At 37.6% G+C, this 27,194-nt stretch overlaps 1 protein-coding gene across 2 annotated transcripts in view; it reads left to right on the top strand.

Annotated features, from left to right (window-relative positions):
* Positions 1 to 24,089, top strand: part of RBM25 (RNA binding motif protein 25) — a 34,426-nt gene extending 10,337 nt beyond the window's left edge. The window contains exons 3-19 of one of the 2 annotated variants that reach the window (XM_074867946.1): positions 974 to 1,023; positions 2,479 to 2,649; positions 2,952 to 3,009; positions 4,210 to 4,370; positions 6,910 to 7,092; positions 9,311 to 9,364; positions 9,622 to 9,705; positions 13,283 to 13,563; positions 14,445 to 14,661; positions 14,994 to 15,083; positions 16,635 to 16,708; positions 17,449 to 17,599; positions 17,955 to 18,279; positions 19,312 to 19,586; positions 20,027 to 20,125; positions 21,398 to 21,445; positions 22,542 to 24,089. In XM_074867946.1, the coding sequence (XP_074724047.1) occupies positions 974 to 1,023; positions 2,479 to 2,649; positions 2,952 to 3,009; positions 4,210 to 4,370; positions 6,910 to 7,092; positions 9,311 to 9,364; positions 9,622 to 9,705; positions 13,283 to 13,563; positions 14,445 to 14,661; positions 14,994 to 15,083; positions 16,635 to 16,708; positions 17,449 to 17,599; positions 17,955 to 18,279; positions 19,312 to 19,586; positions 20,027 to 20,125; positions 21,398 to 21,445; positions 22,542 to 22,634 (2,414 nt within the window). In that variant the 3' untranslated portion in view covers positions 22,635 to 24,089. The remainder of the gene's footprint in view (positions 1 to 973; positions 1,024 to 2,478; positions 2,650 to 2,951; positions 3,010 to 4,209; positions 4,371 to 6,909; positions 7,093 to 9,310; positions 9,365 to 9,621; positions 9,706 to 13,282; positions 13,564 to 14,444; positions 14,662 to 14,993; positions 15,084 to 16,634; positions 16,709 to 17,448; positions 17,600 to 17,954; positions 18,280 to 19,311; positions 19,587 to 20,026; positions 20,126 to 21,397; positions 21,446 to 22,541) is intronic. The other variant, XM_074867947.1, reaches the window with a different exon arrangement.
* The last annotated feature ends 3,105 nt before the right edge of the window (positions 24,090 to 27,194 follow it).

The raw sequence follows: 27,194 nt of genomic DNA, 5'->3' as shown, positions 1-27,194 counted from the left end.
TGGAGAGGGTGTCTAAGGAGTAGTGTTGTTTCAGGACTAAGCACTGGAGAAAGTGGGAGAACAAGTCCAGGTAGGTTGCAGAAGCTTGGTAAGGATTTTATGAATACAGCAGAAAGAGAGATGGAGAAGGGAAGGATCAAAAGGGAAGGATTGAGAGTGAAAGATGAAGAAAGTTTTTTGTAGAATGAAAAAAAGAGATCTATAATCCCTAGAGGATATTTCTCTGAAGAATATGAGATTAACTTCATTGTTCTTGAGTCTCAACGTCGTTACTTAATATCTTTAACTTCCTTGAGCAGCTGGCATGGAAAGACAAACAGCTTTTATTATGATCAGATATTTGGTTCACATGATAGTACTTAAAGCTGTCAGTGAATTTGGTAGTGGGAGAGAGGGTATTGCATGGTTTCACCTGATTAAATATTGTAAGTTAAGTTTTAGAGACTGCCAAGTCAAGTATTCAGCAGGTAGGGAGCTTCCGGGTTGAGGTGTTCTATGCCACCTTTATTATGCTATTCCATAAATAGTAGCATGAGGCCTGGTGGCATCCTCCATAGAACCTCATCCCTAATCTGTATGCAGAATTGATTGTGCTATGAAAACTGAGCAAGTCAGGAATTAGATTATCATCAGTAGGACTTCATCTGCTTTTGCTCTGTTTGTGGAATTCCCTGCCTCAATCATCACGCAGCTATCTTCTAGAACAGTGGTTTGAATGTGCTTTGAAAATAGACTTGTTTGTGATGAACAAAGTTGAAATGGTAGTGTGTTAAAAGTGACCAGGATGCACACGGTATATTAGTGTACTTGGGCTGTGCTTGAATGATTAAGAGATTACTGGGAATCAGTACTGTGAAATTCTTATTTGACCAAAATTGCTGTTTGGTTTGGAAGTCGTGTCTGTGATTGGTTCATTTGTATTCATCAGTAATCTCAACAGGGCAGACTAATATTAATGTCTTGTCTGTCTTAGGGACCCCTATGATTCCTGTACCAATGGGCATTATGGCTCCTGCTCCGACCGTAAGTATTACAGTGGGGATGAGATGATAGCAAAATAAAATGGAGAGTAAAATTTAGTAGATGTCAACAGTATTTTTGGTTTGCTCTATTCCATCAGAGTTCATACTATGAAAGGAAATGCTTCACTTTGAATGCAACTGTTAAGCAAATATTATGCTAATTTCTGACCTAGACAAAATTTGAAGTAATGTCTGGAGCTGCTAGCTGCAAAGGTGAAGCAATTACTGTTCTTGCAAGAAGATGTACTTCTCTCAAATACAATGATTTAGGCTTTGCCTTTGGGTCACACATGGTCTTCCTATGCAGTACAGTTAGATCAGTTAGGTTCCAGGTCTCTTGCTTTTGAGTTTGGTGACCTAACAAGAGTGCTCTGGAGGCATCACCTCATCCAGGTTTATAAGGCTGTCATGCAGCACTGCTGAGTTAGCCAGAAAGATGTGTGTTGACAAGCTTACAAACGAGCTTTCTTTCCCTGTGTTGCAGGGGAAGGAATAGTTGCATCTAAGATGCATCTGTGGAAGAGCATATGAGAGAAAGGTCTCTTTGTTTGTCTTACTAGTTTCTAGTTGGAAGGAAGGTTTATGATTTATGGGGCAGAAGAAAGTGCTCTTTAAAATATAAAGGTTACTTCTTGGTGTCAAGGTGAATTACGATTCTACAATTTTGCATAAGTGAAATCTCCCCAAAATACTGAATTTCTTGACAGCTTGTGTTATCTGTTACAGAAAGATATGGTCATGGTAACCAGTGTATTTAAGACAAAGATACTTGAACAAATGCATTATTCGGTTCTCTGATTAAAATAATTTTTATTAAGTGACACTTTTAGAAGGGTGTTTTGAGAAGAGGGACTCAGTGCATATATACCATTAAATCTTATGTGGAAGGAGAGGGGTGCAGCAAAATGGAACAGGGGATAGTGCCTATCTCTCTACAGTTTATTTCACAAATGTTTGCTCCTTAACCCAAAGAGGCTTTGGGCTGTGTGTTAATTAAATAAAGCAGTAGTGTTCACTCTGTGAAAGCTCCAAGACCTGCCATGTGTCCATTGAAGCCTTTTGAGTCAGAGTTACTCTTCTATTTGCAGCTTCCTTTTTACACTGTTAGGTAAGGTACTTCAAGTTCCAGTGACTCAAATGTTGCAAATTAGTTATTTGTAGAAGAAATAATACGTAATGTTACTGTGCTCACCTTGAGATCTTCCAGTAGCCATGTTCAGGTACACCTTTTTTTTCTGTCTGTCTTTGCCAGCAAATGGCAGTCTTTTCTGTGTTGTATAAAGTGTTAAAGCCTGAACCCCATATTGGTTTCTTGCTCCATAAGCCTAACTAAGGTTCATATGAAAATTTAATTTTTAAATACATGTGCATCCCCAACTCTTTCATCTTACGGATTTACATTAAAAAAACAAACAACCCAACACCCTTATTTTACACCCTCTCCTCCTCTTTCTAGGTATTAGTTCCTACCACAGTGTCTATGGTTGGAAAACATTTAGGAGCCAGAAAAGAACATCCTGGCTTAAAGAACAAAGAAAATGATGAAAACAGTGGTCCCACTACCACCGTCTTTGTAGGCAACATTTCTGAGAAGGCCTCGGACATGCTCATACGGCAGCTTCTAGCGGTAAGTACAGTGGACTCCTTGTTAAATTTCATCCCTAGCTGATGAATAAAGTTATGACCCACAAGCAGTGGACTGATACCAAAGGCAGAGTTAGTCCCACTCCCTGGAATAGCATTACACTTGAGTTTAAAGTCAGTAAGTGAAGAGTACAGCTTTTTTAAGCTGTAGATGTCAGTGAACATAGATGTATTTTATTTTTAGTAGTGTTTACCCTTCTTACTTGTTATCTTTTGCAAAAAGTGGTTAAGTTTTTGTAATGTTTTGAAATAATATTTAGTTATTAATATTTCTCTTTAATGCAGAAATGTGGCTTGGTTTTGAGTTGGAAGAGAGTACAAGGGGCATCTGGAAAACTTCAAGGTAATTGTTCATACTTTTCAAAATCTGTAGTCAGACTCTTGTATTTACTACCTGGCAGTTTTTAAAATGTCTGATGCGTTGTTATTCTTGATACTTTCACTTTTTAAGATACTGTATATGATACTTAACTGCTAAATACTTCCTAGTAAAGGACTAGTGTTTTCTGTCCTTGGAATCAAGACAGAATGGAAAAAAAAATAAAGTTGAGAAAGGTTAAATGGGAAGATGTCTTGGAGGCCTAATTTTGCTCACTTTTCTGTTCTGAGACTGAATCAGGTGTTTATAGACCATCCTGAGAAAGGTTTGCCAGTTTGGACTTAGCCTCCAAAGGAGCATATTTGCAACACCGTTAATAGTCTCTGCCATTACTGTGTATTATCCTTCTCTCTTAAGGAGGTTTTCCTGATGTAAAATTTATCTTCCTTCCCTATTGTCAAATTGAACTGATTTATTTTTTCTTGTGACCTTTCTCCAGTGGATGCAGGAAACAGTTTTGGTTACTATTTTTTGCTGTTAGTATTTTCATATCTTCCCGGGGTTGGTTTTTTTTTATTATTATTTTTTAAGGTGTAACTCAGTTTCTTCAGCTTTCTTATAGATCAAGCTTTGTTTATTTTGCTCTCATAACATGTTTTTCTCATGTACAGCTTTCTGTAACTGTTGTGCAGAACCTAGTTTGAAATACCCCTCCCTTCAGGTTAACAATGAGCTGACGATTGATGTTGATGGTTTTCAGACAATTGCAAATCCACCTGAGATGTGTCTTCATATAGACTGTATTCGGTAGTTAAGACAGACATGTCAAAAGCTTTACAAACACGGTCATAGAATCACAGAACAGTTTGGGTTGGAAGGGACCTTTAAAGGTCATCTAGTCCAACTCCCTGGCAGCGAGCAGGGACATCTTCAATTAGATCAGGTTGCTCAGAGCCCTGTGGGCCCAACCTTGAATGTTTGCAGGGGTGGGGCATCTACATCAGCGTATGTATTGCTTTCACCTTATTCACTGTGCCATTAGTGATATCAAAGACTAATGCATTGAGTGATCTTTCTGACTTCTTATGATGTGTACTCCTAGTTTAAAAAAGAATTAAGTGCCTATGTTCCAAGTTTATTGATTCAAAACACTTTTTTTTATACAAAGGAAATTACCTGAAGAGCTTTAACACTTTTGCTTTTCATTTCAATTATCCATTTCAGCCTTTGGATTTTGTGAGTACAAAGAACCAGAATCCACACTACGAGCACTGAGACTACTCCATGACCTCCAGATTGGAGAGAAGAAGCTGCTAGTCAAAGTTGATGCAAAGACAAAGGCTCAGCTAGATGAATGGAAAGCAAAGAAAAAGGCTTCTAATGGGGTACGTATATAATGTGTGACTTGTGTTACTTTGGCAGGAGGGCAACGTAATGTACTTGCTAGATCAAATTGTGAGTGTGTCTCTTAGTTTCTATTCTTGGCTCTGCCCTTAATTCAGTTTAGGGTTTTCCAGAATCACATTAACAGTGTGAAGATACGTTGAAAGGCAGTGAAGTGTAAGCTCTGAATTCACCAGCAATCAAACTTAGGTGTCAGCTACAACTGAATCTCTAGAATTCTGTAATTCATTCTAAAGTATAGGAATACGTGCTATACCTTATGATTCTGTTGCTTCGTTTTGTTCAGAAACTCTTGAAAGTATATAAACTCTAGAAGTAATTGTTACTCTGTTGGAATCTGTAAATCATCTGTCTCCGGAGAATTGGAGTTTCTTTCCCCTCCACTGATGATCTTCTAGAACAAACTAATGAAAAGGAAAGAAGTAGATTATTCAATAGATGATGCAGTTATCAGGCAGTGGGTAGCTTACAGACGTTTAGTAGATGGCAAAATTGGTTTTGTACCATTCCTTTCTAGAGCTAAGGATCTGTTCTGTAATAATTGCAGGTATTTGGTATGTTGAATTCTTGTGAGATACAAAGGTACTTCACTTACAAACTTGCGTTAAAGTGAATTTTATCTATTTCTTTGCTAAAATAATATATTTCACATCACAATCAAGTTGTTGGGCTTGGTCTCTAACTATTTTAAAGTTCTGCATATGCCTTAAGATAGTACTTCAAACTATTTTCTTTTAAATGAAAGAGAAGAGGCTCTTGTTCAGAAAACTAAAAACACTAGTCACACTGTAGCAGGTAAATTTTTAAAATTCCAATTTGGAATTGTTCTTATGGGTATGTAAAATACAGTGGGAACACAAGTACTTTTATTTCATGTTATTTAATGAGAACTAGAGGCATAATGATGACTTGACATATTTTTGACTGCGTACCCAGTGTATGGAATTAAATACAATGGCTCAGTAAAGCAGAGTAACTTCATGGGTTTTGAATGGAGTAATGTACTAGCTGTTAACCAAGGCATGGGTTTGATTTGATTGCCCCTTCCAAGCCAACAGGAAACAAGGAAGTATGGAATCACCTGTAATACTGTGCTTCACAGCTGATATTATAAACAAGCTTAAAATATCAGTGGGGTTCTTGTACCTCTCTCATGAATTTTATTTACTGTGAGCTCCTGTGGGTTACAATCAGTCCTGGGGGATTGATTGTAATAAAGCAGAGGGTACTGTTTGTGACTTTGGCGAAGACAACAGTATGTGCCGATTCCATTGAACTGTAGAGTGAGATTAACTCCCAATGGTTTTGGGTTTTTTTGTTTGTGGTGGTGCAAAGAAAGGCTGTGAATTGCCAAGGAATATTGATGAAGAGTATTGTAATCATACTGCTTGCGAGTCCTTTCATACCATCATTGGAGTGCTGGTGCCACTCAGATCCAAAAGTTGCAACTTTTTTCTTTAATCTGTTTTAATTAAGAAATCAGACATGTACACTACAACACAATTGCTTATAGAGACACACCAAGCAAAGCTTTATCTAATTAGCTCCTCTCCCTGATCACGTCTTCTCCCTGGACCTCTTCAATTCCACTCCCTGTCACTGCCTTCTAGCTCTTTTCAGCCTGCTCCTCCTTGGCCTGGCAGCCTCTTCAGCTCCAACTGAATCCTCCCTTCCCCCTCATTCTTAGCTGCTGCTCCATCAGACCCTTCCCTCCCCCTCACTCCACCCACCACCTATCGCTGGACGGGATACCCAGCTGGATTCTCAGGTGAGATTCCATTTTTCTAAGAGATTCAGGGGATCAAGAGGTGGGCTACCTTGCTCAGTATGCAGATCTTTGTTCTACCCTTTCATATAACGTTTAGTGAGATGCACTTCTTTGTCTGTGTTCCCTTTCCTCCCTATAAGGTGGAAGGGGGCAGAAAGATGAGGAACTACAAAGTAATTGGTCAACAATAATAAGAAAATGTTTGCTGTGCAAGGAATGTTTTCCCTAACAATGTTTCTTTAATATAGTTGTCCCATTATAAATTGCAGCTTGAAAGTTGTAGGTAGACATTTGTATTGCATGGCACTTAAGTAGAAGGCTTTGAGGAACTGTTGTTGAAATTACTTGAAGTTCTGGAGGATACAAGGCAGAAACTTTTGACCAAGAGCTGGACTATAGTGATTGCCTTTCTGTGAGCGTGCACGTGCTTTCTCTTTTCCTGTCTACCACCTTAATCTCCATTTATCTGTTCTATTTTATTATGCAATCCCACACTTGCTTTCTGCAGCCATTCCACATGTAAAACTATGTGGTCCCTACGGTATTGCCGGTGTGAAAAGATCTGACTAAAATAATGCAGTTGATAACTACTTGTAGGTGGTTTGGTTTCTGTGTTTTTTGGGTTTGGGTTTTTTCTTGTTTTTAGTAAATGCTGTAGGGGCATGAATGTGATGATCAAAGGTGAACTTCTGAAATAAAACCAATATTATTCTCCATTTGTTGATTCCTGTTACTTTGCCATTTTTCCTTAGAACTCCAGACCAGAGACGACAAATGATGACGATGAAGCACTGGATGAGGAAACGAAGAGAAGAGATCAGATAATTAAAGGGGCCATTGAAGTCTTAATACGAGAATATTCCAGCGAGCTCAATGCCCCCTCCCAGGAATCTGACTCTCACCCCAGGAAGAAGAAAAAGGAAAAGAAGGAGGACGTATGTGTTTTGATTTTGGACAAAACAGATTTTTCTTCAACTCACCTTTATATAATGGCCAAACCTTGTGCAAATACTTTAAACCTAAACTTCTGATGAGAAAACAAATCAACAAGCATTGATGTCAGCAGCAGTTTCATTTTTTTTTTAAGCTGAAAGCTAGTCAGTTACAGACACCATCATTTCAGGATGGTTTAGGCATCTAAGCACCTAGACTTCTTGGCACAACAGGTTTGAATCTGGGCAGGATTGAACCGACCTTTCATCCCTCTGAAGGTGGAAATACCGAATTTAGTGCAGTTTAATCTGTATGTGCATGTAGAGTTTGTCAGATGAGAACTTAAAAAACAACTGTAAAGAGTTCCTGCGTACTGTCTATTTCCATTGAAAGATGCCAGGGCGCTTTTGTAACGGCAGGAATTTGCTCTGGTAGTTTTTGACAAAATTATTCTTCTCTGCTTAAAGTATGCATTCTTGTAGTGCACCTTGATCCAACTGGTTGCAGCTGTCTCCCCAGATGTGGAAGCGCTTCATTAATTGTGTATATGTATACCTCTCAAACCTTGGAGGGATCCTTCAGGGATGAAAGGCATATAGTAATCTTCCTGCCTTACAAAATCACTTTTACACGCATGTGTCAATTTGGCTGGATTTGATCAGCTGTTTTTCATATATTGTGTAATGCAAAAAACCCTGTTAAGCAGGAATGAATGTTCTGATTTAGGCCTGCTTCTGTGGATGACCTTTTTATGGATTAAAAGAAACTGGAAAAGGGGGAATAAGAATGAGCAAACTCAGACTTGGCTATTCCAGCCAAGTTTCTAACCATGGGAAAATGGGCTTTCACACCTACCATTCTGCACCTAATATGAAAGAGATTGGAAAATTGTTTGACCAAGATTTTTACCCACTTAAGTCTTCTGCAAAGTACCTATTCCAAGGCAATAATGCAGTTTCAAATGCTTATGGAGTTTAAGTGTGGTGCAAGAAGCAACATCTCCCTCAGGGAGTGAGTATATCTTCCCCGCAACATTGTTAGCCACGGCTGACCTGAGGTATAAGAGTGCTGAGCTGAGAATTTGTTTTTCTTTCCTCTCCCTCCCTTTGGGAGAAGATGCTGTCTTGGATGAGAATTTACAATTGAGTCACTGTCTAATGCTGTCAGCTGTATTTTTTTTGTTACAAGCGTTGTTACAATGTGTATTGTCCTGTGGGTACATACATATATATATATATATATATGGCCGTGAATAATGCCAGGTAGTTAAACATTGTGAGAGACCATTGCAGTCTTGGAAGAGCTGGATGCTGAATATGTCCCTGGGACAGAGGGATATTCTGCTAGCTCTGTATGATGTAGAATTTGACTAATCTGAGCTAGTCAAGTAGACAAATAAGCTCTTTAAATACATAGCACTTGTGGGTTGAAATTAACACCCCATCGTCCCTCCCATACTGGGAAGGAGGAAAAGAAGCTTGAAAGTTGCCATTTTTGGCCTGTGTGAATAGAGGTGGGAGTGAAGAGATGGTCCTAGCTCATTGCTCTCTTGTCCTTAAAGGAGAGGGAAGAGAAGGACTGTGGAGGGTGGGGGGAAAGGGAAGATGAATGCAGATATATGGTTGGCGGGGGGGATGGGTGGGGTGGACTCACCAGCTTTGGGGCTGTTGTCCCCTGAAGAGCTTGGTGTGAAGAAGACTCCCGCTGGTTTTAGCAGCAGAATCTGTTAGTTCTGGATGAAGCATGATTGATGTGGGGGAGTTGAAAATGTGTGCGGGGAACTGAGAGTGAGTGGAATCTGGTTTTCAATTTCAAGCACGGGGGAACCTCGCTAATTCGCACTAACTATTAGTAGGTGCAATCTCCCAAATTTTGCGAATTAGCGAGTAAATAAAATCAAGACATACCCACCGCAAATATACTGATCGTTTATATTGGCAAGCGTAGCTTAGTCTTGTTTATGATGCTACCATAGCATACTAATATCCTGTAGTACACTTGTAATGCAGTGAAGTCTTACTAATATGAGACCTCACTATGTATTTTAAGTAGTTCAGAGAAGGGAGAATTAGCGAGGTTCTTCTGTAATTTTGTTGAATCAAAGAAATGAGATCACAGCAATACAATATTGCTTTATAGTGCAAACATACAAAACATTGTTTTTCAGAGTAGTGTGCAATCTATTTTTAAAAAAAAAAATCTCCGTGGATTTTTCCGCAGATTTTCCGCAGATTTCCAGTGGCCCCACTGATACCTTATCCACTCATCACCAAGGTTCGTTTACATTGTAGGCTTTGACAATGACTATGTTTACTGCTAGTTGCCAGATTTGTGACTCTTGTCCATCTGATTTTTTTTTTTTTTTTTTTTCACTCATTAACATCAGACTGTCAGGTTTGGTACTGCAGAAGGACTTTATTTATCTCTTGCAAGACTGGTTGAAAACTTCTAACCTTCAGCTTTTCTCTTGTTCTCCTATGTCTGTACAGATGGCTCTTAATGCTTTTCCTCCTGTCCCCCTTGTTTTTTAGGAGGATATAAATGCTATAGAAATGGAGGAAGACAAAAGAGACCTGATATCAAGAGAGATCAGTAAATTCAGAGACACACACAAGGTAGTATTCTTGTTTTTGCACTTGATACAAATTAGGCTTTTTCAAAATCCAAAAAAACCACTATTATAAAATTTAGCAGTACATTGCAATATCACTTAAAATGATGTTTATATGAGGTTTAATATACATATAGTTCTTTACAAGTCAAAAAAAGACAACTACCACGTTAAAGTGGCCCTTGACATCTTTATGCTAAGACTTTGATTGCTACTGAGTATTTTGCAGTCTTCTCACTTTAACATGAATAAAGACAACTTAAGTTTCTACACATACATTAAGTCAAGATATTGATAACTAAAGGCTAAACGGGGCTGCAGTATAAGACATACACTTGAGTGTGTTTCTGTAGGTAGATTTGTAACATAATCCAAGATTTTATGAAGAGTTGAAACTTGAATTAAATTTAAGTCTTTTATTTTAATAGTTCTAAGTTAAGAGTGGGGGAAGATTAAAACTAGGTCAGTGGTTACCAGACTTACCAAACTTTAGATGCATGGAAGAACTGTAAATTCCCATAAAGCTAATCTATTCATTGACCCCCACCATTATGATAGAGATCATATGGTGACTAATGCAAGATGAAACTCACAGCTTGGAAAGTAACATGGAATAGGATGTAAGTATGAGCTTCTGTTTTTTATTATACTTATGGATGCCCCCTCAGAAAAATATGCAAAGGGGTAACTGGCTTGGAAATGTTTGTGCACAGTAAGTCCCACCTCAGGGTTCCCACTTACAGAAGTTTCCACTAATGCTAGTGCATCTGTGAATGTCTCTGCTTTGGAAGGTGATACTTGCGGATAGTAAAGCACAGCTATGCATGTGATGTTCTTATTTTAATGTTTAGCTTAAAGTTGGTATTTTTTTCCCCAATAAGACTGGATTGGTCCTTGGCCTAGGGAAGCATCAGCAAGCTCCTCTTTTGAGCACACACTTTTATTTCAAAATACCCCCAAATCAAAGTTAAAGAAAACGTTGAAGATACAGCAAGGTGAAGTATGCCCGTGTTATTCAGCTTTGCCACATGCAGTCACTGGGGATGGTACCATGTTTTCACGCAACTGTATCAGTGTAAACACAAGTGACTACACATTGTTGTATGTACACGTATTTAGTTTTTCTCTTGACTGAAGTTGTTGGAGATAAAAACCTGGGGAAAAATTCTAGAAGAAATCATCTGGAGCAGCTCAGCAATTGAACGTGAAACTGGTCAGTGGTGAAACTTCAGTAGAATTGTGTGTAATTCCAAGCCCCAAGTCGTCACTGGTACTAAGATGCAAACAAGTAATAAGTTTTTTTAAAAAACAACCAACAAAACAACCAAACAAAAAACATGCTTCATTGTTTCAGAAGCTGTTGGGCATTTTACTGCCTTTAATCTGTATTATTGGGGGGGCTACTTTGGGTTTCGTAACATTAAAAATCAACTGAAAGTACTCATTGTGTATATTGGATATGTTTAAAAGGGGCTGTTGAATCTTTAGCAGCTGGCTAGTGAGCACAGTGAACCTTTGCATGTTTTTGGTATGAGTTTATAAAAAAATAACCACAGACTGTCAGGGTATCAGCATTGCAGGGGGCGTCCATTTACAGCACGGACGAGTCTGAAGAGAGCTCAAGGTAAGATTTATAATTATTCTACCTGTTCATTTCTGTTCATTACTTCAATTTATCTGATAGCGTTCCCATCCCATTACCCTTTCAGATCCTCTTATTTAGGCTGATAGAAGTTGATGAGGTCAGATCTTGATTACAAAATAGACCAATTTATTTTTTCAATTGGATTTTAAGAAATCGGACCTACAAAATGGATTCTAATACACCAAGACTTGTGTGTATGTATATTTACATTTATATGAATATATTAAAAAAAACCCAAACAAACCCACTCTTGAGAAATCTCACCACAAGCAAAATTTTTGAGAGTGGCAAAAAAGCAGGAGTTCAACCAAAGAAATTTCTATTGGAACATCTAAGATAACCTGTAAGTATCAACCACTTCAGTATGTAAACTTTTCTTTAAAAGTATATGAAATTTGAGGTAAGTTGGATTTTTGAAAGTTGACAACCTAGTTTAACATCTGACCGTACTGAGGTTTAACACTGTAAAGCTCCTGTGAAATACAGTCCTTTAGAAATTGGTTTCCAGCCCAGTGTATATTGTAGAATCTAAGTTTTGTTTTTTCATATCAGTTTTCTACCAATTCCTACCATTTTTAGTCCCTTTTTCCTTTTGTGATTTCAATGTATCCAACATTGGTTTGCCTGTATTGTGCTATCAATGCAGCGTAGTTTCACTGGATACATTAATCACTAGTGAATTAGCTTTATTTCTGTAATCCTTTGTCGGTTCTCTGGTCCCTGTGCCTGTGGCAGAACAACATTTATCAGGTAAGATTGCTTTTTACAGTTGTCTTAAATGCTTTGTTTAAAAGAAAAGAAAAAAAAAAAGCAAACCAGAGAAAATGCTGTTTCATTGTTCCAGTTTTTAATTTCATTTCAGTGATGGTAAACATGGAGCCAAAGGGGATAAATCTGTTTATTCTGCTCAATATTTGTTCAAAAAAGTGGTATTTTGGCATCCATCAGGTTGAAATTTGGTGTATTTGGTTGTTATTTGGTATATTTGTGAACCGTGTACTTGCTCTTCCTCCCAGAAACATAGCTTATAGGCAAGGTTAATCCAGTGTTGGCGGTCCATGTCCTAGCACAGCATCTGTAAGTTAACACATAACAATTGCTTCCAAGGATGGATTTATCTATCATTCTGTTGATGTATTTTCTATTGTCTTATAGGAATTCTGGTCATAGGAACTGTTTCTAATTGAAAAAAAAGTGGCAATTTTGTACAATTTTTAGTAAAACTGTAGCAGGTAACCCTTTAGTTTCTGTGTTTCAAAAGAGCTATTTCCAACCTTTTTTTAACTCTCTCCATCTTGCAGTGGTGGAAATTAAGGATTCCATTCTGCAGAGTCCTGTTCTTGCCAATGAATTGTTAGAACTTTTTTAGGGAGGGAAAAGGGGAAAGGGTGCAGCTCTCTTCACTGTTTAACCACATGCACCACGTGTAAGTGGATAAATTTCTTTACCCAAGCTTTCATATAGGATGGTTTTGGTCTGCCAAGACTTTTTGGGAAACAACTCACTGTCCCAGTAAGCATTCCCTTGAAATATATTTTCCTAGTTGAACAGAATTCTATCAGCTAGAAGTTCACTTTGCTTGTATTCAAGCGGTTTAGAGGGTCAATAGAATTTGTGGCCCACCTGAATCATGACTGGCAGTGCACTGTGTATGTGCAGTTTAGTCAGCTTACAATACGAGGCCAGCCCTACTCTGCTAAGGTTGGAGATTGCTGGTCTGTGTAGATCTATGCTTTTGCACGAAACTTAGTCTTGTGATTGCTGCATTTTGATTTCATACTTATGAGTTCCAAAAAATACCCACCAAACCCTATTTAATATTTTAAAATCAGTGGCGGTTTTGGTATTTCCATTACCAGCCTTGTGTGTTGCGCCGGGAATATCCAGTTCCTATAACTGCAGAATTAACTATGAAAGTTCTCTTGTTGGTTTTTAGAAACTGGAGGAGGAAAAAGGCAAAAAGGAGAAAGAAAGACAGGAAATTGAAAAAGAACGCAGAGAAAGAGAAAGGGAACGGGAGCGTGAACGAGAAAGGAGGGAGCGTGAAAGAGAGAGGGAGCGTGAACGAGAGAAGGAGAAGGAACGGGAGCGTGAACGAGAGCGAGATAGGGATCGGGACCGAACTAAGGACCGAGACAGAGACCGCGAACGAGACCGAGATCGTGACAGAGATCGTGAAAGGAGTTCAGATCGCAACAAGGATCGGAGCAGATCAAGGTAAATGCACTTGAGTTGCTATTTATTTCATTTTTTCCTAGTGCTGTTTACTAAGTGTGTATAGTTCAGCAGATCAGCTGCCATTCGAAAGAGAATGGTCCTTTTAGAAGATCAGAGTAAAAAGGAAATCAAAATTTTAGAAAATGTTGTATTTGCACAAATTGGAAGAATACTTGATTCCTTCCATAGCACAGGAATATAAGGACTGCAATATGCAGTAAGCAGCCACCCACCCATGACTTAAGAATACTGGTTTTATCTCAGATCTCTCTTACTTTTTCATGGGTAGCTTTATTCCTACTTGAGGTTCTCTTATGTCTATGGTATCCTTTTTGTTGTGGGGGTTTTTTTTGTTTGTTTGGGGTTTATGTAAGGAAAAGCAAGGGGATTCCTCTTTCAGTCTTAAACTGTGGCTAACCGTGTCAGGCTCTAGATGCTGCTTTTTCTGTCTTTGCCATAGAAAAAAATAGCTGTTTCACTTTAAATCATCTTGTCAGTAGAGTTCAAGCTGTCTGTAAGCCATGTAAACTTGAAGGATTTATTAAGTATACCCTTTACTTGTGGGCTTTTTAGCTTTCATTTATATATGGAGAGCTCCTAACACAGCCTGATAAGAATTGCCATGTGCTCATGCTTCGTTTCTATAGATACCACTATATAATGGTTAGTGCTCAAACAACTACTTTTAGGTAAATGGGTTTTTGAATATATTAGATGTATTGATTTATGTCCATTGCTATATCAGCTAATGATCTTGTACCATTGCAGAAGAATAACTTGCAAGATGCTATAAATAGTGCATTATGCATTTGAAGTTAAATCATTTGATTGAGTGGAGAGGAAGGCTCTGTAATTAACTTTGGACTTTTTCCTTCCTTCAGAGAAAAAAGCAGAGACAGGGAACGCGAGCGGGAGAGGGAAAGAGAACGCGAGCGGGAGAGGGAAAGAGAACGCGAGCGGGAGAGGGAAAGAGAACGCGAGCGGGAACGGGAACGGGAGAAGGATAAGAAGAGAGACCGAGAAGAAGATGAAGAAGAAGCCTATGAACGCCGAAAACTAGAGAGGAAACTGCGGGAAAAAGAAGCTGCATATCAAGAGGTGGGTTGGGATTTCTAGTGTTCCTTAAAGAGGAAATTGTTTCTGAGGGGTGATAACAAGTCTTCTACTATAAAATACGTCATTCCTTCTCCCTCTCCTTTTTTTAAATACACTTTTAATCCTTTCCCTACATCAGTTGGAGCAGAATATGTAAGTCACTGTCAGAACAACTTTGGACTTCTTATTCCAGTGTTTTAAATTATAAACAAATAATTTTCTTAATTTTAATGCAGTTGATTTTAAACAATAATCCAAACTAACTTCAGAGTAGTACCACTGTCCTTAACGTTCCTGAGATTGGAGTGTGTGTTTTTTTTTTTCTTCTGTTGTAGCGTCTTAAGAACTGGGAAATCAGAGAACGGAAAAAGAGTCGAGAATATGAAAAAGAGGCTGAAAGGGAAGAAGAAAGGAGGAGGGAAATGGTAAGGCTTGTAATTTTTCCTGCTTGTTCTTTGGTTCCCGTTTAGAATGGAACATTCTACTGCTCTCTTTATGGATAGTGGTAGAGCTCTCATTTTGTATAAACACCATGTATGTTTTTATTTAAAAAAAAAAAAAAAGATTTAATAGACTTGAAATAAATGATGTCTAATAAGTGGGACTACTATTGAGAGTCTGGAAAACAAAGCCTAGTGTCTTGGTCTTGTGAAGGCAAAAGAGGGAGAAGTAGGCAGTTGCAAAATACTGTGGTTTGGTCATCATGCACTATTATATTTGTTACCTTTATTTGTGTCAGATTTGTAGCAAAACCTATGATGTGTTCTATGTCATGCAGGTGGAACTAGACCAGTCTTTTTACTTCTAACCTGCTCGTGTCTGAACCTTCTATAATATGTAATACAATATTCTATAATATATCTAGCACTTCATAAGTGTGTGTATTTAGTTCATTAGTTGTGAAATTATCACAGTTGTCAATGTAACACTTGGAAGTTTTGTCTGAAAAGACACCTTTGAAAGATAGATTCTTCTGTAATGTCATATTTTTGTGCTGAAGATGGATTGGGAATTGCTTCAAAGCAAAATATGCAAAGAGACACAGGAAAGAAAAAAAATAAATAGAAAATTAGAAAATACATTGTTTTACGTGAAATCTAATTTTCCCCCTAAATGCTTGAGAGGGGAAAAAGATGTTTAACTCAAGGATATTTTCTATTCATGCTCCTGGATGCTGGCTGTGGATGGCAGTTGTAGAGAGCAGTGTTGTTTCATGGTGCATTTACAACCATAATCGTAATTTGTTTCTTGTCATTAGCATAGAAGTATCTTACTGTTGGTTTAAAGATACTGCTTTGATACAGGTTAGAATGTCCTAATTTATATTCTCCTTAAAGAACTGCTTTCTTTTTTTCATTTTATCAGAGGGGGGGAAAAGTATCACCTCTCTATCACCCTCACCCCCTTCAGTTTTAGACCTGTGCATTAATACGGTGCCACATGGTTTGGATTAGTAACACAGCAGGAGAGTGCTTATCCTGGAAGTATCCAGTAAATTTGTTTCTGTGCATAACTAAATCTTTTTTAAAAAGCACAGCTCTTGAAACAAAACAGTACTGATAAAATACACTTAAGCTGCCATGTTAAAATATCCAATACCAGACTTATAGATTTGAAGAACAGGAACTTTGGTCCTCTTCTTTTGTGATGTAAGGAAAAAAAAAAAGGCTGTGTGTAACATTTAAAAACACTTTGAAATGCTAATAATGGAACAGTAGGCTGCAAATCAGAGACATGATCCCAGTGGACCTGGGATGTAGTATCTGGTGTTGAACATGTGATAGCACGTTGACGGATCCCTGGAAGTTGATACAATTCCAAAACTTTCCTACTTTCTGTCTAGAAAACTCCGTATTTTCAGTTTGAAGCACAGTAGATCCAAAATTAACTTACTAATAATATTACTAAATTTTAAACTATTGGAAAGAAAACCAGAAATCATTTTATAACATCACTTATATTTCAATTTCTTGCAGGCAAAAGAAGCCAAACGGTTAAAAGAATTCTTAGAAGATTATGATGATGACAGAGATGATCCAAAATACTATAGGTATGTCTTTGTATTGATTCCTAACAGTAAAATCTTCATTGTTCATCTTCATTGTTCATTCTAACACAATTGTGGGGTTTGTTGGCAGAGGCTTATGGAGTTTATTTGACTGATTATGTATCGATGTGAGGGCTATATAATTATCTAAATTATTTTGGTGTCACTTGATAAGTGCAAGAGGGAAAAGGGAAACTCCTTACTGCTACTTGGTTAATGCTTGGGAGTAGCTGTTCCTTCCTATCACTTATCTTGTGGGTGAGGAGGAGCAGAGGTCAGTGTAATGCCAAAATAAGGTGGTGGGGGCAGGGAGAAGGGATCAAGCATGCCTCTAAACAATTCACTGTAAGGAAGCTGTAAATTGTATGAACAACAAGCTTGTTAACTCTGTAAAGGATGGGGAAGATCCTTCAGCATGAGACTAATTAAAATTTGCATCAAACTAGTTTAGCAAAACTGGTTCTTGTCAAGTAAAAATCTCTGAAATAATTTGATTCTTTTTATAAGAAGATTGGCAGTCACGTTGTCTACGTTTTTTTTAATGTCATGGGGAAAATTCTGTATAGTAACGTTGGGAACTGGTATCTTAGATTCTTCTGTTACAAAACTAGAGGACATCAGATGCTCTTACAAATCTTATTTTCATTTAGTGGAAGATACATCTGTATCAGGTATCTCTTGTATTGTGGTACAAGGTTCTCATTGGAACATTCTTTGAAGTACAAAATCCGTATGTTTTATAGGGGTAGTGCTCTTCAGAAGAGGCTACGAGACAGGGAGAAAGAGATGGAAGCAGATGAACGGGATAGGAAAAGGGAGAAGGAAGAATTAGAAGAAATTAGGCAGCGCCTTCTGGCAGAAGGACACCCAGATCCAGACGCAGAACTCCAGAGGGTAAGTAGCTCTTGGTCTGACAGGAAAAAAAAGCCTTTGGTATTCTGGTGGTACTGAGCAAAACTGTGTAAGAGATTTGATAGTTAATATTTACTCTGTTGACTTTTTCTTAAAAAGAAGTCCAGATATGCAGTAAGAACACTGGAAACAAAAAGTAACTTTCCAGATCTATGTTTGGATGGAGTTTGAAAATTAATTTGAATTAATCGGTATTTCTGATTATAATGGCAGTAGTTTCATGTATTTATTCTTGACTAACAGAGACTTCTTTAGGAAACAGATGATCTTTATATTCTTTTCAAACAGTGCTGGTTTTGAAAAAGCTTCTTTTTTCCTAATTGCATCTTTCATGTAGATGGAGCAGGAGGCTGAGCGGCGTAGGCAGCCACAAATAAAACAAGAGCCAGAGTCTGAGGAGGAAGAGGAAGAAAAGGCAGAAAAAGAGGAAAAAAGAGAAGAGCCGGAGGAAGAGGAGGAGGAGCCTGAACAGAAGCCCTGCCTTAAACCAACTTTACGACCCATCAGTTCTGCCCCATCTGTTTCTTCTGCTAGTGGAAATGCAACTCCTAACACACCCGGTGATGAATCTCCCTGTGGCATTATTATCCCTCATGAAAATTCACCTGATCAACAGCAGCCGGAGGAGCATCGGCCCAAAATAGGACTTAGCCTCAAATTGGGCAAGTTTACATTTTATTTTAATGTTGCGTATGGGATGAGATAGAAAAATGCCAAGCTGAGTAGCCACGCAGTTTACCAAATATATTGCATGTTTTGACATACTTATGTCAAGCGCTTGTTATCCAGATGCTGTGCTTGATTTCTCCTATCCAGAAGATAAATTTTTTTTGTAGATCTCTATTCTTCCAAAATCTGGAGGGGAGAAAGGGACACAAGGTTTGGCATCCTCAAGGCTTAATTTTTTTAGGAATGCTCTGAGCTGGAATTAGTTATTTCCACATGATTTTTCACCTTAATAGATCTCTAAATATCCCTTTTAAAGCTCATTGCTACTTTTTATTGATGTAAGTATATGTTAGGTTTAAGCCCTAGATAGTTCTTAGATTTATTTACAAAGACTCTTTTAAAAGAGGAACACTGAAAATTAGGTTATTTTTTTCTTCCTCTTAGAATAACACAATGAATTGATGACAATTGTGAATGGAACGTGAGTGTAGAGATCCTTAGTACTTATTTCTTGGTGTTTTTAAAAAAATGTTTTTCTGAGCAGCAGCACTAAGGATATTTGTATTCCAGGAGGTTTGTGTATTTGTTATTTACTATTTTGATTAAATTATACTGGGGCTGCAGTTTGAACTCACACTGTGTTAGATCTTGAATGAAGAGAGGCTGTATGGTGTTAGACTAACTGATTAACACTTTTTCTACAACTAGATTCATTGCAGCCTTTCACTCCTGTTCTCTGCCTCTGCTAAGGTTTGAACTCATGCTATAGTCCTCCCTCAGCAAGGGTGCTAACTGGTTTCAGGGCAGAGAAAGACGAGCCTATTTTTCAAAAATCTAGAACAAGCTCTGAGATCTTCACATCTTTAGCCATTTTTATAACAGAGTTTGAGAGACTAAAACACTGATGCTAGGCATTCACAGACACTTATGTAACATACAGACTGGTACTCCTCAAGAAACATGTGAAGAGCAAACTAGTTTCAGTTGCTGTTTATGAATATGTTATTCTGCCTTTTGGGTTGTAGGTGCCTGCAATAGTCCTAATCAGCCCAATGCTGTAAAAAGGAAGAAGCTTGCTGTGGATAGTGTTTTCAATAAATTTGATGACGAAGACAGTGATGATGTGCCCCGGAAAAGGAAACTTGTTCCCCTGGATTATGGAGAAGAAGATAAAAGCAATATCAAAGGCAGTGTCAATACAGAAGAGAAACGTAAACATATTAAGAGTCTCATTGAGAAGATTCCCACAGCAAAACCAGAGCTCTTTGCTTATCCTCTTGATTGGTCAATTGTGGATTCAGTAAGTTGATTTCTTTTAACCATTCACAGAAAAGCATGATTTTTCCAGACAAACCTTGGAATTGAATAGAAAAACAATGTTCCTGGAACCCCAGTGAATTGGAGCATCATCATCAAATGGAATCAAACCTGAGTACTGTATTCCTTGTCCATATATAATACTTATTCTGAAGTATGCGTGCTTATTTTTGTTCGGTCTCTCCTGAATGTTGCTACAAATTGTTGAGTAGTTCTATGGAAGGGGGAAAAAAGATCCTGTAGAAACACATTTGAATGGCTGTCAGAAATACTTGGGAGTTGGCAAATTTCTAAGGGTTATCTCATTGATAGCAAAATGTATCTTCTGCTAAATAGTCTGGGTCTTCTAGCTGCTTATCTGGCAGTATTGTTTCAAGACAGTAAAATTTATGGAAATTATGGTGGGTTTTTTTCTTTTTCTAGACACTAATGGAACGTCGAATTAGACCATGGATCAACAAGAAAATAATAGAATATATTGGTGAAGAAGAAGCCACGCTAGTTGACTTTGTTTGTTCTAAGGTTAATATCTTCCACTTCCTTTGTGAAGTCTGGGTTTTGCTCCCTATCTAAGCTGCAGCAATGACTACAGTATCTGTATTTGAAGGCAGACTGTTCTTAGCTTCTCTGTAATCTGTTATATTGATCATCAGAGACAGTTGGTGTACTTGGAATCAATATGTATTCTAATGTTTTACAAGTTACCTCCTTTCATGCTTATGCACAATATGTGCATGGTGGATGCTCTCTGTTATCTGTTAGATAAACATGCGGAACTGGATAAAGAAATGAGCAGTTGGCAAGAGCAGCTGTTTTAACTGATAGTTTTATCATTAGATTTCAGAGTTAATATCTCATTGGCCATTAACAATTTTAATTTAAAAATAGGATTTGTGTGAATTCAGGAAAAAAAGCCAGTAGCTTGACTTTTACGTACATCTTTGGATTAACTAGATTAACTTCTTAAGCTTTTTAGGTGCTGTTGTTGCTTTAGTAGTAAGCAAATACTAAGGTTTTTAGAGTTTAGCTTTAGAAGTCATTCTGCTCTACCTTTTAGCTGTTGCATGACTTGTTTAAACTAAACTCTGTGTAGCTTCTTCCATCAGATTACAAACTAAATTCTAATAACTTGCCTTTTTAAATCTGTCATGACAACTCTATGGCTTTTCATCACTAGGGAATTTCAAAAACTTTTCAGCTTTCGTGGTACTCGCATTCATAATGGCTGTTCTGGTTTATTTTTTAGGGCTACTGTGGGAGAGGCAAAGCAAGTGATAGTTTTGTGGCACAGGTGGTTAGTAGAAAGTGAAAAACAAAAGTTGAATATTTGTTTAAATTATATATATTTTTTTAAAATATCATTTTCTGGTCCTGAAAAGAATTGGAAACTTAACAGGCACAAAGAAAATTCAGTTATGAAGAGTGATACAGGGAAAATTTTGCCTTTGCCTTCCATTAGGAATTCATTGTTGAAGGAAGGGGACCTTATTCCTTAAATTAGGAGAGCTTAATAGGAGATACAAAAATAACCAGCAAATACAGGACCTGTTGAATCTCTGGAGCTTCCTGGAATTTGTTCCTCAGTAACTAGCTGTAAACCAGTGCTCACTATGATGGAATCTCATGTAGTTTAATACTAATTTTTGCCCTGGTTAATACTGGGAACTAATGAACTGCAAATATTTTTTGCATGTGCAAAGCATTCCAAATCCTTGAGAAGTAACTGGTTTTTGTCCAAAGATGTTTATATGGTTTACTTCAAGTTTTCAGTCTAAAAACATTTGTTTCTTTCAGGTTATGGCTCACAGCTCACCACAGAGCATACTGGATGATGTTGCCATGGTAAGCAGAAATTGTGTAACTGATACACCTTCTACGTTATACTGAAGCTAATAATCAATTCTGAGAAATAGTAGGAGTCCATAACAGAAATATTTGGCATTCATAGAACATACGTAGAAAACATGCATTAGGTATGAAAGCTGTTTTGATTAAACAGATCATGCTAGCACAGGCATGATGTTGCAGTTACAGCATCTAGGTAGAAATTACTGATCCCTGTTCGGAATTTCTCAGTATTCAGAAATATGGAACAAAGATTCTGTCCCTCACAGTAGAGGTAAGAATCAACAATAACAGAACTGCATCAGAAATATAAACTTTTATCCCTTCTTATTCTTGTAACTAGATTTTTATAATTAGTGGTTTAGTGGGTCTATTTAATTAACGAGCAAAACATAATTTTCTCTAGAAGAGTAAAAGCTCTTTTTTGCCTGGTGTTGGAAGAGAGAAATTTTATGAAATAATGTTTCACTATGTTTTCATACACTGAAAGGTGAATAAAAACTGATTGTTGACTCCCTTCTAATAAGGAAACTTGGAGGCAAAGTTGAGAGGAGCCAGATTTATAGCGGAAGTTAGTAGGTTGTTCTTGGTGTGACTCGTAGGTGACCTGGGGAACTTCCTAAGAGATGTTGTGCATGCTAAAAGTTTACATGGATTCAATAAAAGCCTGGATAATAAATTCAAGGAAGAGAAATGCACTGAGAGATTATTTAGTAAATATCCAAGGAAGTTCCAAGCTGAAAATGAGCAGAGACTAGGAGAGAACTAAGGGAAAATACCACATGTGTATGTTCTTACATTCTTCCCAAGCCTGCCATTTCTCTGCCTCTTCCCGAGCCACTTTTGGAGACTAGGGTATTGATACCCTTAGTGCTCAACAGCTGCATTATACAAGTATATAATCAGAGCCTAGTCAAGTCAGGTGATAAATGCAGAATGGACAAATTCACTGAAGTTTTATCCAGTGCCTCCCTCAAAGGCTTAACTTGGATTACACTACCTCCACTTTGTGGTTCTGATGTGTCTAGAATTAGTCTTTATAACTGAAATGCCTAACCTAAAAAATAATCTATAAAATGTGTATTTCCTACAGGTACTAGATGAAGAAGCTGAAGTTTTCATAGTCAAAATGTGGAGGTTGTTGATATACGAGACAGAAGCGAAGAAGATTGGTCTAGTGAAATAAAGCACTCTCCTTGCTTCTAGGGTTCCATTTCAATTTTGGGCTTTTTTTTTCCCCATCATTCAAAGACTTCGAATTTTCTCTGTTCTCAGAGACTTGAGACCTGTATTTTTTTATGTAGAAAATGTGAATTTTTTTGTCCTCTGCTCTGAGGCCCCCTTTACCCTTCTCAGTTAGTTATCTGAATCCTGCATTGGTTCTCTTTATAATTCACAAGGTACAACTACCGGTATGTTTTATAAGCTGCAGCTACTGTACACACTCTCTGGTAACTTTGTTATGTTACTCTGATTCTTGTAAATACTAAGGAAAAAAAAAAAAGCCCCTGTTTTGCAAAACATTTGCACTTAATGTGGAACTATATCAATTACAGATGAAGACTAATTGTTTTACTGCAGATTTATCAGCGCTTTTTGTTTTTTGCATACTCTCCCTCCTTTTTATTTAAGGAATGATCAGAATACAATTTAAAAACAAGTGGCTTGAGCTGCTTTCATAGAACAGCTTTGTGTTATTTCGTGCCCTCATCTGACTCTGGAAAGGGAGTTCCCTCAGACTTTCCATTCTGATGTGAACCAGCAGTAGTCTTGGTACTTTGTTGCCCATTTAGAATTACTAATGAAGCTGGGAACTTCTCTTGCAGATGCTCTGCTTCTTTCCTAGAAAGTGCAGATTGCAGGAAGTTTTTTATTCTTTGCTCAGTTAAAACAAGAGCAGGACTTCAATTCAGTAATTTTTTTTTTTTTTTTAAAACCTAGGGTATCTTCTGCTCAATTTCATTTTAGCCCTTCCCTATTATCCCTTCTGTCTTCAAAATAATCAGATGCATTTTTTTTAAAAGAAATTATTTTTAAAAACATTTTTTTAGTATTTAGAAAAAAAATACCTGTTTGGATGTAACTGACCATAGCAGTTGACAAAAACTAAACTGTAAGTTTTCAAACAAAGCAGAAGTCTTGTTTTTATCCATATTGTTAAACTAGCCCCTACTTTTGTTTTCTACTGTAAGCAGTTTATTGTCCACAAAAAGAGGGTGATATTTTCCTGCCTTGTTTGTATGGGTTTTTATAAATAGGCTGATATGGTATAAATGATGAGATGTACTGTAAACTGCATTTTTTATCTCATACCTGGGTAAGAAGACAAATCGATAATGTGCTATGAACTGTTTTGACTGCAGGAGGACTGTGTTCCAGGGAGCAAACTGTCTCAAAAACATTTTTAATTTTTAAACACAATTCTTAATAGCAAACAATTTAAGTAAAGGTGTTCCAGTATCTCTATATTATATTTAACTGAAGGATACAGGTTGACCTGTTCAGAAAACATAACTGTGACCTTGAGTTACTAGTTCTTTGTATCTGGAGAGGACACTTGAAAACACTGTTCTTAACAAACGGGATCATGTAAAGGTTCCACCATGTAAATATTTCAGATATTAAAAATGTATATATTTGATTTAAGGGCTGACATTCTTTTGGAGTCTTGTGCAGCATGCTAATTAACACTGCTTTCTGAATCAACAAGTGTTCCCAAATTAGGGATTGTTTTTTTTAAAACTACCTCCTGCTTTGTCAGGTGACTAGAAGCCTGCAAATGCAGATGTGATCCCAGTATGTTCTTTCTCATCCCTGTAATACTACAGGGGTATACACCACAAAACATTATTTTTCTAACTTGAAGTGTAACGCTCAGATGTTATTTTTGTTATGCTTGAGTTGCATGACAGTGTTTTGTTTTACATACTTCTATGCTACAACCTTCCTCTTTCTTCTGCAACTTGATGTTACCCTAAGAAATTACTTCCCCATTCTTCCCCTACGATTTTGCATCAGCATTTACCAAAAATTCTCCAAATCCTAAATAAATCCACAACTTGCTGTGTTTGTAGTAAATACAGAGAAGAGGGAGAGTGAACTTTGAGTGCTTTTTGTCCTGCTAATACGGCATTCTCTTTCTGTCAGTAGTAGTAGTAGTAATGCAACAAATGCATTGTAATGCCACTATGTGACAGATTGCCTAACGTCCTTGTTGAGATTCTTCAGTGAAAGCTGAAGTTGTGAAACTTCATCTTATTTTCTTCTGCCTTAAACTAAAGCTGTACGTTCATCTATTTTATTATTTATACATTGGACATAAGCTTGTACTCCTCCTTTACTAAGGAGACTGAAGGCATCTGGGTGAGGAAGACAATTAAAATTTAAGCTGGAGTGTTAAATATCCAGGTAAATAAGTATTTAGAAGCAGCTGTGACATATTAAAAAAAAGAATTTTGTGGAAATTGACGTTTTCTTCAGTAGTGGAAGGAGGAAGGAATGTTCATTGTAGCATCTCTGGCTTGGCTTATGCAAGTTCTTCAGCAATTTTTCCTCTTTCGGAATGCAAAATGTTGCTTCATAAAGTCACTTCTAGTGTTTACCTCTTGCTCAGATTAGTGTTACTAATTCTCAGTGATAACAATATGTTTTGTGTCTGTGATGCTGGGGGGTAGAACACAAATTACGTGTTGCTGAGGGGTTCTTAATATAAAAAGTAACTTTCCTTCGTTAACTTTTTCTTTCAACATGCAGAACGATTTCAAGATAAACTTGGAAAATCTGGGGTAGAAAAAGCCTTTTTTTGCCAATGTTACAACACTTTACTGTCTGAATATGCGATTTAATACACACTGTGAGTTACATTAGTGAACGCACAGATTCAGAGTATACTGAGGAGATCCATTAGCAAAGTATGTACGTTGCCACTGGGTATTCAGTGCAGCATACCATAGTATGATCCATTCTGTGATGGAAAGGTACTTCAAAAGTTACACATAGTGCATAGAGGGGAAAAAATACTAATATTTATACAACAGAACTGGATATACTAGTCAGTGATCTGGACTTTACTGTGGCATGAGGCTTTACACATTAACCTAACTCGCCCTTAGTCTCCTGGTAATCATTCTGTGTAACTGCCATTCAGTGTTATTTGGAATATGTGAGTACAAAATACATAGTATTGTTTTCATTAGTATGCACTGAAAAGAAATGGGAAACCATGTACAAGTAAGATCCATTACCAAGAACGATATATTTTCTTATATTCCCATTAGTTTGATAAAAGACTTTTTTTGTTCTTAGAATATTTAACCTGTTCACATACTGATTTGATCTTTCTAATTCTGGGTGTTTTCTTCCTCCCTTCTCTTTAAGCAGGAGCCTGCACTAAAAATAACCATCTAGCTAGATCACTGTGGCCCTAAATGTGGGCAGGGGGAAGGCCCCAAACAGTAAGTTTAGTTTCTTACTGAATTCCTATTTCTTACTAGTAATGCTTTCCTATTACTGAGAGGGAAGTATTAGACCTTTCATGCTTTTACTAAATGGAGTTGCTAGATAGCTGCCTGCAGGAGTGGTAGTTTAGAAAGTGGATACGCTGAAAACTGGAAGCTGTTGGCTTTTATATGACAAGAGGGTCACACTTTTTCATGTTCTATACATTTTCCTGTGTAGTAGCATTGGATGTGGTACATGCAGACTTGTAAATTAGTACACAGCCATGCAGTGTGAGCAGTGTAAGCTATTGTTAATAGGCATTTCATAATAGATCAACCTGACATCAGTAATATAAATAGAGAATAGTCTGCTACAGCTGTATGTCCATGTTTGGTTTTTTGGTTTGGGGTTTTTTTTTCCCCTCTTAAAATAACAAATAGTTTTATTTGGTTAATGGTTAGGCATCACTTTCAGTCTAAAAATGGCTTCTTTTAAAATGCACTTCATATGCATACGACCTACTGAAACTCAGTATTTGTGTCAAAATGCTTATGTAAAACCTAACTTCTACGTGCGATACTTTTGTGCTGCTTCATTTTCCCATAGATCTTCCTGTAGTGTAGTCGAAGAGTGAAATACAACATCTATTTTAAACATATAGAATGGCATGGTCCCTCGGATTATACTGTCTTAATACTTAGAATGATTACATGTATCATCATTTCCTATACATTAGTAGCCCAGTTAGGTTATGCACTTTTAAAAAGGCATTGTGGATTATTCTTCAAATATCATGGATAGCAAGGTAAGTTTCAAGTTTGAAATTGCTGTTGTTTCTTCTGCAAATGAGCTGCAGATCCACGTGAAGCTTCTTGAAAAGATGCCACTTAAGTTTTAATATTTTTATTTTTAAATGCAAAGATCCTTTCAAGTTATTTTCATAACGCTTTTTTGTGGGGCCATTTTAAAACAGGGTTGCTAGTTTATATGTAACTTGAATTCAAAACAACCACGAAGTGTATTTTCTCCTACTCCCCCTCTTTACTTGGTAACACCCCTTGCCAGGTTCAGCTTTCCCTTGCAAGACTAGTCCTGGGTGATGTTTCAGGGAGACCCAGCCCCCCTGGCCCTAACCTGGCACTTCTTGTCCTTAACTTGGCGCTTTCGTTAAGGGCCGCCTCTCGGCCTGCTCTTCCAGAAGCTCCTCGGGCCTGGGCTGGCCCCAGGGCCCTCCCTGAGCCGAGGGGCCCCACAGCCGCCGCTGCGGCCGTTTGTTCGGGGGCCCGAGGAGGCCGGCGGCCCGCCG

Source organism: Strix uralensis, chromosome 4 (assembly GCF_047716275.1).
Source record: "Strix uralensis isolate ZFMK-TIS-50842 chromosome 4, bStrUra1, whole genome shotgun sequence".
Taxonomy (NCBI): Eukaryota; Metazoa; Chordata; class Aves; order Strigiformes; family Strigidae; genus Strix; species Strix uralensis.
Note: the sequence above shows the minus strand (reverse complement) of the source record. Positions and strands in the feature narration are given on the sequence as shown.